Source organism: Tamandua tetradactyla, chromosome X (genome assembly GCF_023851605.1).
Source record: "Tamandua tetradactyla isolate mTamTet1 chromosome X, mTamTet1.pri, whole genome shotgun sequence".
Lineage (NCBI taxonomy): Eukaryota > Metazoa > Chordata > Mammalia > Pilosa > Myrmecophagidae > Tamandua > Tamandua tetradactyla.
In genome coordinates, this window is record NC_135353.1 from 69671962 (window position 1) to 69685036 (window position 13075).

General features: G+C 42.5%; 1 protein-coding gene and 1 long non-coding RNA gene across 2 annotated transcripts; both read left to right on the forward strand.

Annotated features, from left to right (window-relative positions):
• Positions 1–3814: 3814 nt before the first annotated feature.
• Positions 3815–9486, forward strand: LOC143670236 (nuclear RNA export factor 1-like). Its single transcript, XM_077144905.1, has 10 exons — positions 3815–3901; positions 6326–6500; positions 6725–6884; positions 8006–8089; positions 8202–8306; positions 8423–8503; positions 8618–8687; positions 8847–8935; positions 9055–9162; positions 9330–9486. Exons 1-10 carry the CDS (start codon positions 3898–3900, stop codon positions 9345–9347), a joined length of 894 nt encoding a protein of 297 aa, XP_077001020.1. The 5' UTR covers positions 3815–3897; the 3' UTR covers positions 9348–9486.
• A 1347-nt stretch (positions 9487–10833) lies between these two features.
• On the forward strand, positions 10834–12576 carry LOC143670237 (uncharacterized). Its single transcript, XR_013169302.1, has 3 exons — positions 10834–11023; positions 11341–11406; positions 11692–12576. It is a non-coding gene; the product is annotated as an uncharacterized LOC143670237 (long non-coding RNA).
• Positions 12577–13075: the final 499 nt, after the last annotated feature.

The window sequence follows — 13075 nt, forward strand, 5'->3', positions numbered from 1 at the left end:
AATGTTAATAAAGGCTCTATTGGATCCTCTAGATTTGAATAGTGAGGGCATTTTTCTTTTCACCACAAATATTTACAGGCAAAAATTTTACATTTTATCATCAACATACATCGCTGGGAGAGAGAAAGGATTAAACATACATCATATCATCCCATTTCTGTTTTTTTCCAGAATAACTTTAATACAGTGTTCTTTTCCATACAGCCATTCTCAGGCCACTTCTCTCCTAAATCTAAATCATGATGAGTCCAGGTTGTGTTATACAAATAAACTATTATTTGTTTTTTTAGAGGCTTATAATGAAAATCTTTCCAATTTTTCAAAAAACAGCCCAAAGCGCTCTGTTTAGGAATGCTATTAGATTTAGAATTACCCATTTTACAGAATTTCCACAAGCAGTAACCAATTAAAACACTTTTACAATACAAATGCAGTAACATACCAACAAATTTAAACAGATGCTTAACCCTTACTATATATTTAAGTAACACACCAATTAATTACTAGACTGAACACGCAGATTAAGAATTAAACAGCATTAAACACTTACTATACCTAGGTAATATGCCAGTTTACAGTTAAGCGGGCATACTTAATTTCATTAAATACCAGTTAATTGTTGGATTACTTATTTTCTAGGAATATACTCAACAAACAAACTCAGGGCAGGGCCTTGAATCTCATACAGATGGATACCTCATACAGGTCAGGGCCTCAAACTCTGTATAGAATGGTACGCAGAAAACAGAAAGATGTAGGGATCAGAGTAGGGGGGATTGTTCTGAAAGTGGAACCCAGGACCTCAAGTCCAGATTCATGGGACTGGAACCACTGTACTAACTTCCCAATCCACTTTTACCCTGATGATCTACTTACCCAGTCAGATGTCCAGACTTGGGACTGGAAACCGTTTCTCTCTTTGAAGCTTTTTAGGATGCTGAGGGTCTGGAATGCCAGTAAAGCAAATAAAATCCTGGTTGCTGAGCCCCTAGACTAAAACAATGCAGGGTCCACAAAAGGCTAGATTACCGCATTTACCTGTCCTGCTGGGGTCCAGAACTTCTGGCACTCAGACTCCTTGCTTCTTAGGAGTCTCTGTCTTTAATGGGGCCACCAATTGGATACCAAACAAATGAGGTGGGTTCTCTGCCTGATGCACATAATCAATCTATGACATGGGTGTTACAGAGAGAGAAAGAATTTAATGTTATGTGTAAAGCAAGAAAACAGATGGCCCATGAGCCCCAAAATCTGTCTCCCTGTGTCTAAAGAGTTCCGGGTTTTTATGGATTCAAACAGGGAAGGGGGTGGAGTTGCTACCATTACAATATAAGTATACACAAAGTTGAGACCAGGCTAGAACAACCATTGAAACAGTAACTGTAAAGGGGGCTGAAACAAGACTGTAACAACCACTACAAGACTAAGTATATACAAGGGTGGGACTAGGCTAGAATAACCATTACAGCAGTCTAAATAAGGCTGAGACTAGTTAAGTTTCATCAATTTCAGGTTTTAACTTCTGCCTACTCTACGTTATAGAAGGAAAAAACACTTATATAATGATTCAATAATCATAATTATTTGTTATTTCTTAATTCCTCAGTTACAGTCCCACCCACAACACTCACAGGAATGGATTAAAATAACATGACCTTTTATGGTGTACATACAGTCTTCAAACTACCACATATAAAGTTTTGCTAGGGTCACACATACAGTTTTAAGTTTTCCTGACCCATACGGCACTCGGCTAACCTTCACCTTGGTGGTAAGGATGATGGTGGGTGTAAAAGCCTGCCCTTAAGGCCCAGAGTCCTAAAAGTACGGCCACATTGACTGGCCTGCTCTGGAGGTAGTGCGCGGTGCCCAGGCAGGAAGTACAGAAAGGTGACCTCCATAAAGGAAGGGAATTAATCAAAATTGCTTTAAGTCAGAGGCACTTCACATGGTATCTCCCTTAACTGAAACAAGTATTCAGTTATTATCGCCACTAATCACAAATGCAGAATTAGGTCTAAAGCTTTTTCCACTGTGTCCCAAAGCCTTAAAGATCTGAATACTGGAATCCTCAGTGGTCTGGTATTTAATGGAACCCTGTGATTACTCAATTCTTTTCTGTCATGAGCTGTATGATCTTTAATTCAAAATATCAATGAAAATTTAAAACCAATTTCTCGACAGTCAAAACAAAAAAATTAAAACTGTGAAACTCAAGAGTAAATATTTTCAAACAGTGTTACAGGATTTGTGCTAATATGCATGAACATAAAGGACTTTTGGCTAATTAGTAAAGATGGATAAGAGATATGAACAAATAATTCACCTAAGAAACAAAATGCTTCTCCAATAAATATCTGGACAGATGCCAAACTACATGAGTTGAAGAAATGAAAATCTGTAAAAAGTCATAAATGATAATGCAAATTCATTATCATTTCATTATGTGACTGCAAATTCAAAAAATAAATGTCTAAGGTAGGTAAACACATTATCTAAAGAGAAATACATCTGGAAAATGTGCACCTGTCTATTTGTATGGATAGCTATAGGTCCGTGTGAGGGGATCATGTAGATGGAACCTGATTTCATTTTCTAAATATACATTTTTAGTGATTAATATTCTGTAATTAGGTAAATTTGTTGATATGCTTAAAAAATCTAATAATCAATTGATGAAAAGCGTTCATTTATATTTACCTTTTCAGAAAAATGTTCACATAGTACTGTTCTATAAAAAATAAAAATATTACAATTCTTTACTTGACACTTGATCTGTATCACTCTACCTGTCTTACACTTCCCTCACTCCAAACGTTCACACTCTCATATGTAGCTTTCTCTTCAGCTCAGCAACTGGACTTCCTCTCTTGGGACACAGTGACCCAGGAAGGGATTGATGCCTGAGGATGGAAAATTCCAGAAACTTCTGGCTAATGCACTGGAGCTAAGGCCCCTCCCCTTCCGTTAATCTCTCTCGCAAATTCCCCTTGCTTGAGACTTTTAGAGCTGCAGTTCCACTTCCAGCCACGAGGTCGCTGCGGTCTATTTAGCTTTATTTTTCTTAAAATGAAAAAGCATATATATATTTTTTTCTACTCTCATTCCAGTGACCCGTCATACTCTATTTGCTATTTCCTTTACACATTCCAGGTCTGCTCCTACAGTCCCCTCTCTTGGATAGGCTTATTGTTATATCCTGTCACTTTGCTCTTTTCAGATCTTTCCAAAACTTTGCCTTTCCTTAGGAAAATTCTGTATATTGCAGCGATCTTTTATGAAAACTATGCATGGCAGGATCGTGTCCATTCGATAAAGCTCAATTCTGGTCTGTGAATCTCCACCTAGTCTCTAAATTACCCCTTAGACAAGCTTCCGCATCTCACAGAGCTTGAGCAAACTCAGAAAGGACCTGGTGATTTTGCAATCATAGCCCCCGTGTGAGAAATACCTAAAAGAAGATATACAACACAGCAAATGCAGGGTCTAACCCTACAACAGGTCCTCAGAGTTCTCTGTATTTGCAGAATGAAGGAACACGATGTAATGCCGAACGGAGATTGAACTAAAGCCTCCCTGACTAGTTAAGCACATCTGCAGGGATGGCTCCTTTGGAAACAGCTCCCTGGTTGTTAGGCTGGTAGCAAACCTTAGGGGGCAGTAAGAACAGGAAGTTGTCGCCCCCAGCCCCCCACCCCCCCCCCCGTGCCCTCAGGATAGGGACTTCCTGTGAGGACTCCATCTTGTGGCGGTGACAAGGTGGTTTGGAGCTTGCGCTAACTTTTCTCTTCAGCCTCTCTCGAACTACCGTAAACTCCGATCTCCCGATCCTGCAGACTCCCCCCACGAACACTCTGTGAGGACAGTGGTGACAAGTTTCTGTCCACAGGCCACACCATGGGTGAGTTGATAGTGCCAGGGGCTCCGTCTCAGCCTCCACACGGCAGGGGTTCTGGGCCCCTCCCCCACCCACCTCAACGGACACCCAGGGGACCCCGTTTAGTTGGGGTGGGTGTGAGGGCACAGGCTCACTTTTCTACTCTCCTGTGGCTGTGGTCACGGCTGAGGTGAAATTGTCCCTCTGGTTGAGGGGAAAGACCTGTTGTATGATCCTCTCAGGTTCAAGGTTTGGGTGACTGGAGGGCCACCTGGGGTGGAGGGTGTTGGAAATTAAGGTTTTGGGGATTCATGCTAGAAGTGGGGGAGGGGCGGGGAACCCACCATTACTCGGTAATTCCCTTGTTCCAACCATTCAAGGTAGATTGAATTGCCCCTGTAGAAACTTTGGGAGGCTTGCTTTAGGGCCAATGTATGATGTATTGTGGAATGTTCCGTGTAACTTAAAGTGTTCTATGTCAGTAAAGTAAATTTTGTTTACTTAAATAATCTCCATTTAATTGCTTTTTGTCTGCCTATTTATCTGTCAGTCAGTGAGGTATGTTAACATGTCCCACTGTCACTCTGGATTTGTCTATTTCTCCATATATTCTGTCAGTTTTCACTGTGTATATTTCTGCTCAATGATAAGAGGTCCACACAAATTTTAAATTGTTTTATTAATATTTTGTTTTTGAATTGAACCATCATGAAATTTCCCTCTTTTCTTTTGGTAATGTTTTTCTTTAAAGTGTACTTTTTCTCTCCTTAATATGGTTATACCAGCTTTCAGTCGTTTAGTGTTGAAAGGGCATGTTTTTTGCCATTTTTTTATTTCAAATTTTCTAAATTGCTGAATTTTACATGTATTTCTTTAAGAGTGTATGATTGAATGTTTTTCATCTAGTCTGATAACGTCTACCTTTCTATTTGGAATATTTAGTCTGTTTTACATTTGAAGTAGTTACAGATATACTTCGGTTTAAATATACATATCGCTGTTTGTTTTACCTTATTTTTGCCTGTTCCAAGTTCTTTTTCTTTTCTTTTCCTTCGAAATGATTAATATTTCTAAGTATTCAGTTTTTATCTCATTTGGTTAGGTAGTTAAAGCTCCTTTGACCATACATGTAGTGTTTACTCTTAAAATTGCAACATCTTTGCCTTATCACAGTCTAGTGTACATTAGTTCCTTTACATGTCTACATACAGTGCAGGGACTTTCAAACAGACTGAATCCACTTGACTTATTGTCATGCACTTTAATTATATATATATATATATATATACATATATATATATATTAAAAGCCTGAAGAAATTATTGCAATTGTGTTATACAGTCAACACTCATTTAGTTTTGCCTACATATTTGCCAGTGTCACTGTACTTCCTTTCCTGCATCTATGTGGTTCCACTTAGGATTGTATTTATTCTACCTGAAGAAGAACTATTCGTATTCTATTTGAGTCTTTTAATACCAAATTTGCCTGACGTTTGTAACATTAGCATTTCTATGTCTTCCAAATTTAAAAGATAACTTCTTTCTAGGTTTGGAATTCTAGGCTGACAGTTACTTTTCTTTTGCAGTTTGAAGACATAATTTCACTTCAAGCTACTATTGTGTCTTTTAAAATAGGCCAGTTTGTTGCTCCTTTAAGGGTAATCTCTCTTTTTTTCCTGTTAGCTTTGAATATTTTTTTTCTCTTTCTTTGGTTTTCAACAGTATTACTGAGAGAGGCCTAGGTTGATTTTACTCATACCCTTCCAGGCTTGGCATACATTGTGCTTCATGAATCGTGACTTGATGTATTTTGTCACTTTTGGAAACTTCTCAGCCATGATCTCTTCACTGCTTCTGCACTGTTCTCTCCACTCTGGGACTCCAATTAAGCATATATTAATTTTAAATATTATTCACTGTATCTTCTTTAACCTTTCTTTTCAGTATTCTCCACTTTTTCTTGCCAGGCTTAATTCTGGTTATTTTCTTCAGACTTATCGTTCATTTCTCCTATTCTCCATTCATATGGAGAACTCCACGTTAACCCTTGCAACAAAACACCACACATTCAGGGTAGATTGTATTATCCACCTAGAGTACAGGAGCGAAGTGAGGGTTACAAATGTTAAGCAGTTTGTCTCGATCACTCAGCCTGAAAACAGCATAGAAAAGGCTAACATCCCAAGCTGGACCCTCTGCCCAAAGCCTTCCCCCTATCCTCACCTTCTGCTCTAAATGCTCCCCACCTCTCATGCCCCTGGAGGCAGAACAAAGGCAGAGTCTCCCAAATTTTAAGCACTGTGTTATCTGTCTTGCAGAATATAAAAATCAGGGATATTTCTTCATTAATTGCAAGGCATTGGTCTATTATTCAGATTACTGATGTGTTTTCTACCTTGCTTTGGTTTGAGTTTTATTTATTTTATTCTGTTCTTCCTAATTTCAGAGTACAATGAGAGCCGTGCCCCCTTTCAAAGAAGAGCAAGATGCTGGGGTATTTTCCGAAGGAGGTATAGAAATTGGTATGGACGAGGCAGTTCTGCCATTTATCGTTCATCCTACCAGGAAGAAGAAGGAGATACAGCAATGAGTGGTCCCTATATGGGACCCGGAATAAGATAGTAAGTAACCTGTCAGTATGGCTGGCATGTACTAGTCAGTGGAATAAATACCCCTGTCGTTAATTATATAATTTTTCTCTTCTGCAACCCAGCAGAGTGAGGAATGCTAGGACAAGATTACTGGTTGTGCGAACTTTATTGTAGCCTGGTATCGGTGGGGCAAGGGAGTGGAGAAGATGTTTTTAGCACTCTTAGACCCCTTCCTTCCATCTGCTTCCTCATAGTAATCCCCGTGCAAAGCAATCCTACCCTAAGAGTGGCCAGTGGCATTATCAGTGCCACGTCCGTACTGATATAGACATGTGGAAAGAGAGATATCATCTAGAGACAGCAGTGGAGGAGGAAAGGCGGGATGGAACCCCAGGAAGATGGTTCAAGGTCACAGTGAGTATCTTGGCAAAAAGTATGGAATGTACAGGAGATACAGATCAGGGGAAGTTATGTTGGTCTATGTAGAGACACGAGGTGCTTTTCTGGGGAACAGGTGGGGTTTGTAATCTGTCTGTTTTATGGCTAGCAGTTAACATCCTTGATCATCTAAAGGCAGGTACAGAGAAGCAGTGTAAATGGAAAAGGCTGACTGCAGGATGGCAGGGGGAGGTTGGCTCAAGGAAAAGGTGGAAATTACTGTCAAGAAATTGGAGCAAGTTCCCACCAGATGCCTCAGTTTTGCTGTAGCTGTGCGTATGGGAAGGGGAGGTGTGGTGAATCTCTAGAGTCCTTGGTGAGAGGGGCAGGCAGGATCTGCATTAGACAGGCTCTCCAAAAATCTTTAAAAATGAAGATCACGTCTAACACCTTAACTTGATTAATTGCAGGAGAGCGTTTGAATGGACAGAAAGGGGATTTAGAAAATCTACGTTTGGCACGCAAAAAAAGAAATCATGATGTTTTAGTTTGTAAATTGATGGAATGCAATATACCAGAAATGGAACAGCTTTTAAAAAGGGAATTTATTAAGTTGCAAATTTCCGGTTCCAATGCTACAGAAATGTCTACACTAAGGAATTCAGATAAAGATACCTTAACTCCAAAGAAAGGGCTGATGATGCTCAGGATTTCTCTCTCAGCTGAAAAGGCACATGATGATGTCTGCTAGCTTTCTCGTCTCATTTCATAATGCTTCCCTGGGGGCATTTTCCTTCTGCGTCTCCAAAGGTCCCTGGCGATGTGGACTCTGTGGGCTCTAAAGCTTTTTCCAAAATGATTCTGTCTTAAAGGGCTCCAGTAAGCAACTCCACCTTGAACGGGTAAAGACACATCTCCACGGAAACCATCTAATCAAAAGTTACCACCCACAATTGGTGGATCACATCTCCGTGGAAACAATAAAAAAGTTCCCACTCAGCAATATCGAATGAGGATCAAAGAACATGGCTTTTGGGGTACACGACAGTTTCAAATCAGCACACATGGCAATCGTCATTTCTTTAGAAAAAGGTCTGTTCTCCAGCCTTAATTCCATGTGGTCACTCCTGTCTTCCATCCTTCCTTTTCAACTCTAGGTTCCTTATGGGAGAAAATATAACAGGGCATGGCTACTGGACTCAATCCAGAGTTTTTGCAGTGTCCCCTTCACCCCAGTCGATGTAAGAAAGAATGGTGAAACTGTATGTGTGGGCACAGGGGAGAATAAAGGGGGCCTTGCTGAGCAAGTGGGATCATGCTTACAACACTATTGCTGTTGCCTCCTTTTCCTAGTTTCACTACGTGAAATATTGTGCCAAATTCTTTGTTCATGAATCTAGCACTGCCTCTGCATTGAAGGATGTCAACCTGAAGATTTGTGATAAGGAGAACCGAAAGGTTTGTGTCGAAGATATTAACCATGCGAAACCGAGGTGCGGGAGTACAGGCCAGGGACTGGGTTGTCTTCTTTGGGATTAGAGTACCCAGTGCTTACCCTACCTCTCTTTATGCAGATATCTATCTTTGTCAACCCCTCTTCTGTTCCCCACTCTGTGCAGTATCAGTTGAATCCAGAACAAATGGAGCAGCTAAAGGTAATGCAGACTCAAGATAATGTTGTGATTCCATATCCAGACCCACCTCTTCTTGCCTCCCCTCCCAATTTCCCCATCACTCCCCATAGCTCAGAGTTGTATCTGTTTCTGCAGCTGACCATGTACAAACGATATGATGTCTTCCAGGGAGCTCTTGACCTCCAGAGCTTACGCTTTGATCCAGGTATGACTGACAGTAGTCATTTTAGGGCAGCAGAGGGCAGATTAGGGGTCTGCTTAGGAGGCAAATTTAGGGATGGTAAATTATAACGGGGTTGGGCCTGGCTCTAGTCCAACTGGGACCCTCTCAACCTTCTTATTCTCTTCTCTCGGCTTCCTGAAGTCTTGGTGGGCCATGGTATTGACATGATCTTGAATAGAAGAAACTGCATGGCTGCCACCCTGAAGATCATCAGAGAGGAGTTCCCTGAGGTGATGCCTCAGGCCCAGAGCCTGTATTTAGGTGGAGGGGTGAAATAAGTAGATAGAGAGCAGATTTTTCTCCAAAGCCCAAGATAATAACTATCACTCTAATTCTTCTTCCCCAAAAGCTGTTCTCTTTGAATTTGCGCGGTAACAAACTGTACCAGCTGGATGGCTTATCTGACATAATACAGGAGGCCCCTAAAGTCAAGATCCTGAACCTCTCCAAAAACGAAGTGAGAAGTGGGAGTCTGATCAAATTTAGAGTGTGGGTGGGGGTAGTGCTCATCTAGGTGATGACAACAGACAGATGGAGGTAGTTGTAGGTGAGGATGGGAGCTCGGGGTGCAGGGGTCCAGATATTTCTCTTTCACTGGTTTTTCTTTTCCCTGATTCCCCCAAGCTGAAGTCAGTGTGGTAGTTGGACAAGATGAAAGGGCTGAATCTGAAAGAGCTGTGGCTAGAAGGAAACCCATTGTGCAACAACTTCTCAAATCAGTCCACCTACGTAAGATCAGTGTTATCCACGATCACTCCTCCTTGGGCACTTTGCCCTTTTAGAAGCCTGAGCTACCCTGACGTGCCCACCTGCAGGAGGTGTTAGCCCTCGTCCTATGAGAGGACTACATATCATCCCCACTTCTCTCTGTGTGCCTCTCAGCTGTGCTTAGATCTCCTTGCCTTCTTATCTGGCCCACTGGGGCTGGGGTCTGTTTCCCGTCTCTCTGCATCCAGCCTTCTCTAGCCCTAGAATGACTGCTACCACTACATTGCTTCCTCTGTCCTCTGGCCCAATGCCATGACTGGGGCATCCTGGAGGGAAACCTGGGTTCCCTGAGTTAGGGGAACAGAGGTGAGCCACGGCCAGCAAGCAGAGGACAACCAGAGGCAGGGGCAGAGTGAGGAAAGCAGAGGGGCAGAGGTGGAGGAGAAGATAGGAGGACAGCCCTCTGAGAGGCATGCCCCTGTCCCACTCTCCGTGTCACAGGCTCCTGCCCATCCTTCACAGGAGCACAGGGTAGCCCAAGGCAGGTGGGATTCCTCATGCAAGGAACCAACTAAGGCCTGGTGGCACAGGGGACATCAGGAGAAAATGTGGTGACCATAGGAGGTGACCAGAGACCCTCAATCCCATGCTGTATGGGGCCCTGGCCTTTTACTCCTGGGAAGAGCTCCTGCCCCTAGGGCTGCTCTTTTCCCATGCCCAGCTGATACTGGTAGAGCTCACACAGGTGACAAAAGCTCAAATGCTGGGCCCAGCCCAACAAGTGTACGTTTTCCGTTCCTCCCTTGGGCCTCAGGACCACCCAGCAGCAGAACAAGGCAAGGACTGCAGCAGGGAAGCCATTTCTCCATTATCTCTCTTTTCTTTCCTTAGCCCACACCACCACAGTAGAGCTCTTTTCCATTCCCTTTCCTATTTTTTCCTTTCTCCTTTGTGTTGACTGACTCTCCTATATCTCCTCCATATCTACCTCCCACACCTACACTCCCTTGCTGTCCTCATCCCTCGCCTGTGTCATTCCTTCCCTGTTTCCTGAGCCTTGTCCCACTCATCTCCCTACCCCAACATCCTGGGCCATCACCCCTGAGTAATATCCTGGTCTTGTATAAGGCCAATCCTGGCTGAATGCTGGACACTTAGTGAGGTTGGGGCCTCTCTCCCCATTCCCTGTTCCCTTCAGAGCCTTCTCTGATGACTTGAAGGAGGTGAGGGAGCCAGGGAGGGGAAGGAACCCCTGGATCCTGGGCTCAAAATGCTACTTCTTGTGGCTTCACATGGGAGTCAGAGCAGTCCATGCTGAAGCTGCCCAGGAGGAAGGAAAGGGAGGGGACAAGTAGAAGGAGAGTAAGGGAAAGAGTAAGAGAGAGTGTATGTGTGTGCTCTCCCTCTTTTGTCACTCCATATCAGGTTCCAGGGTCCCTGAAGAGGCAGTGGACCTGGAGTGAAGGTGGGGCATATGGGGTTATGTCTCAGGTGTAAGTGTGCTTGCTTCCATAAGGCAGGGCAGCTCCACGCTTTCACTTTCTTTTCTCTCTTTGGTCTTAATTTTTGACAGCTCCATCCTGGAATTGTTCCCCAAGTTACTACGCCTGGTAAGTGTATTCCTTTATCATTGACTCATCTGTCACTGATGCCACCCATGACCTCCCTTAGGTCTTTCCCAAGTTACATTTTTGTTTCTGAACCTCGTTGGAAGAGACCCATGTGGAAGCCAAACAAAGCCTACAGACATTCTCTACGGGCTTCCAGGATGCCCTGGAGAAGACCCTAATGGTAGACTTGCCCATGGAATTTCTAGGACCCTTTGACACCTGACCTCTGACCCCCATTCTTTCCTAGTCTTGTTCATCTCACTGCTCATCCAGTGCCACCTCCCTGGTCTGCACTGACTTCCTCTTTCCTTCTCCAGGATGGCCAGGAGTTATCATCAATCACCGTTGGCATTGAAGCCCCCAAGAGGCTTCCAACCTGCCAAGTGAGGAGGCCACATCAAGCAGGCTTGGGGTGGTACACATGGGGGGGATATCATCTGTGGTCCTAGGACTGTTTTAATTCCAGGGGAGCTTCTTTGGTTCTGAGACCTTGAAGAGTCTAGTCCTGCAATTCCTGCAGGAGTGACTACCCCTAGGACACCAAGGCAGGCAGGGCTGGGATGGGACAGGCCAGTCAAGCACAGGTCACCTCATGAGGAGGAGGGGCATTTAAGTCCCCTTAGTGGCTGAGACCTCAGAGATAGCCTGTCCCGTTTGCTTCCCTACAGATATTACTTGATCTATGACTGTGGAGCCTCGAGCAGAACTGAAGCATGCTTCATTTCATACTTACATGCATTTACTAAGTGAAGAAACTGAAGCCCGGAGAAGGAAAGGGATAATGTTGAGGTCACATGGAAGAAGTTGCCACTCAACCTAAAATCGTGAAATTGTAATGCATACCACACTCTGAAATCTGCTCTAAAAGTAATCGTTTCAATGTGCTTTGAAATGTACTGCTCTTTTTAAATTTTTTTTATTAATTAACGAAAAAAAAGAAATTAACCCAACATTTAGAAATCATACCGTTCTACATATGCAATCAGTAATTCTTAACATCATCACATAGATGCATGATCATCATTTCTTAGTACATTTGCATCGGTTTAGAAGAACTAGCAACACAACAGAAAAGATATAGAATGTCAATATACAGAAAAAAATAAAAGTAATAATAATAGTAAAAAACAATACAAAACAAAACAAAAAACCTATAGTTCAGATGCAGCTTCATTCAGTGTTTAAACATGATTACTTTACAATTAGGTATTATTGTGCTGTACATTGTTGAGTTTTTGTATCTAGTCCTGTTGCACAGTCTGTATCCCTTCAGCTCCAATTACCCATTATCTTACCCTGTTTCTAACTCCTGCTGGACTCTGTTACCAATGACATATTCCAAGTTTATTCTCGAATGTCAGTTCACATCAGTGGGACCATACCCTATTTGTCCTTTAGTTTTTGGCTAGACTCACTCAGCATAATGTTCTCTAGGTCCATCCATGTTATTACATGCTTCATAAGTTTATCCTGTCTTAAAGCTGCATAATATTCCATCGTATGTATATACCACAATTTGTTGAGCCACTTGTCTGTTGATGGACATTTTGGCTGTTTCCATCTCTTTGCAATTGTAAATAATGCTGCTATAAACATTGGTGTGCAAATGTCCGTTTGTGTCTTTGCCCTTAAGTCCTTTGAGTAGATTCCCAGCAATGGTATTGCTGGGGTGTATGGCAATTCTATATTCAGCTTTCTGAGGAACCGCCAAACTGCCTTCCACAGTGGTTGCACCGTTTGACATTCCCACTAACAGTGGATAAGTGTGCCTCTTTCTCCGCATCCTCTCCAGCACTTGTCATTTTCTGTTTTGTTGATAATGGCCATTCTGGTGGGTGTGAGATGATATCTCATTGTGGGTTTGATTTGCATTTCTCTAATGGCCAGGGACATTGAGCATCTCTTCATGTGCGTTTTGGCCATTTGTATTTCCTCTTCTGAGAGGTGTCTGTTCAAGTCTTTTTCCCATTTTATAATTGGGTTGGCTGTCTTTTTGTTGTTGAGTTGAACAATCTCTTTATAAAATCTGGATATTAGACCTTTATCTGATAT

Bases quoted from the DNA above. Each gene is read 5' to 3' on its own strand.
- LOC143670236 (XM_077144905.1), top strand. The intron at 8,307-8,422 runs GTTTGTGTCGAA...CTCTTTATGCAG, and splicing joins GTGATAAGGAGAACCGAAAG to ATATCTATCTTTGTCAACCC. The intron at 8,936-9,054 runs GTGATGCCTCAG...CTTCCCCAAAAG, and splicing joins TCAGAGAGGAGTTCCCTGAG to CTGTTCTCTTTGAATTTGCG.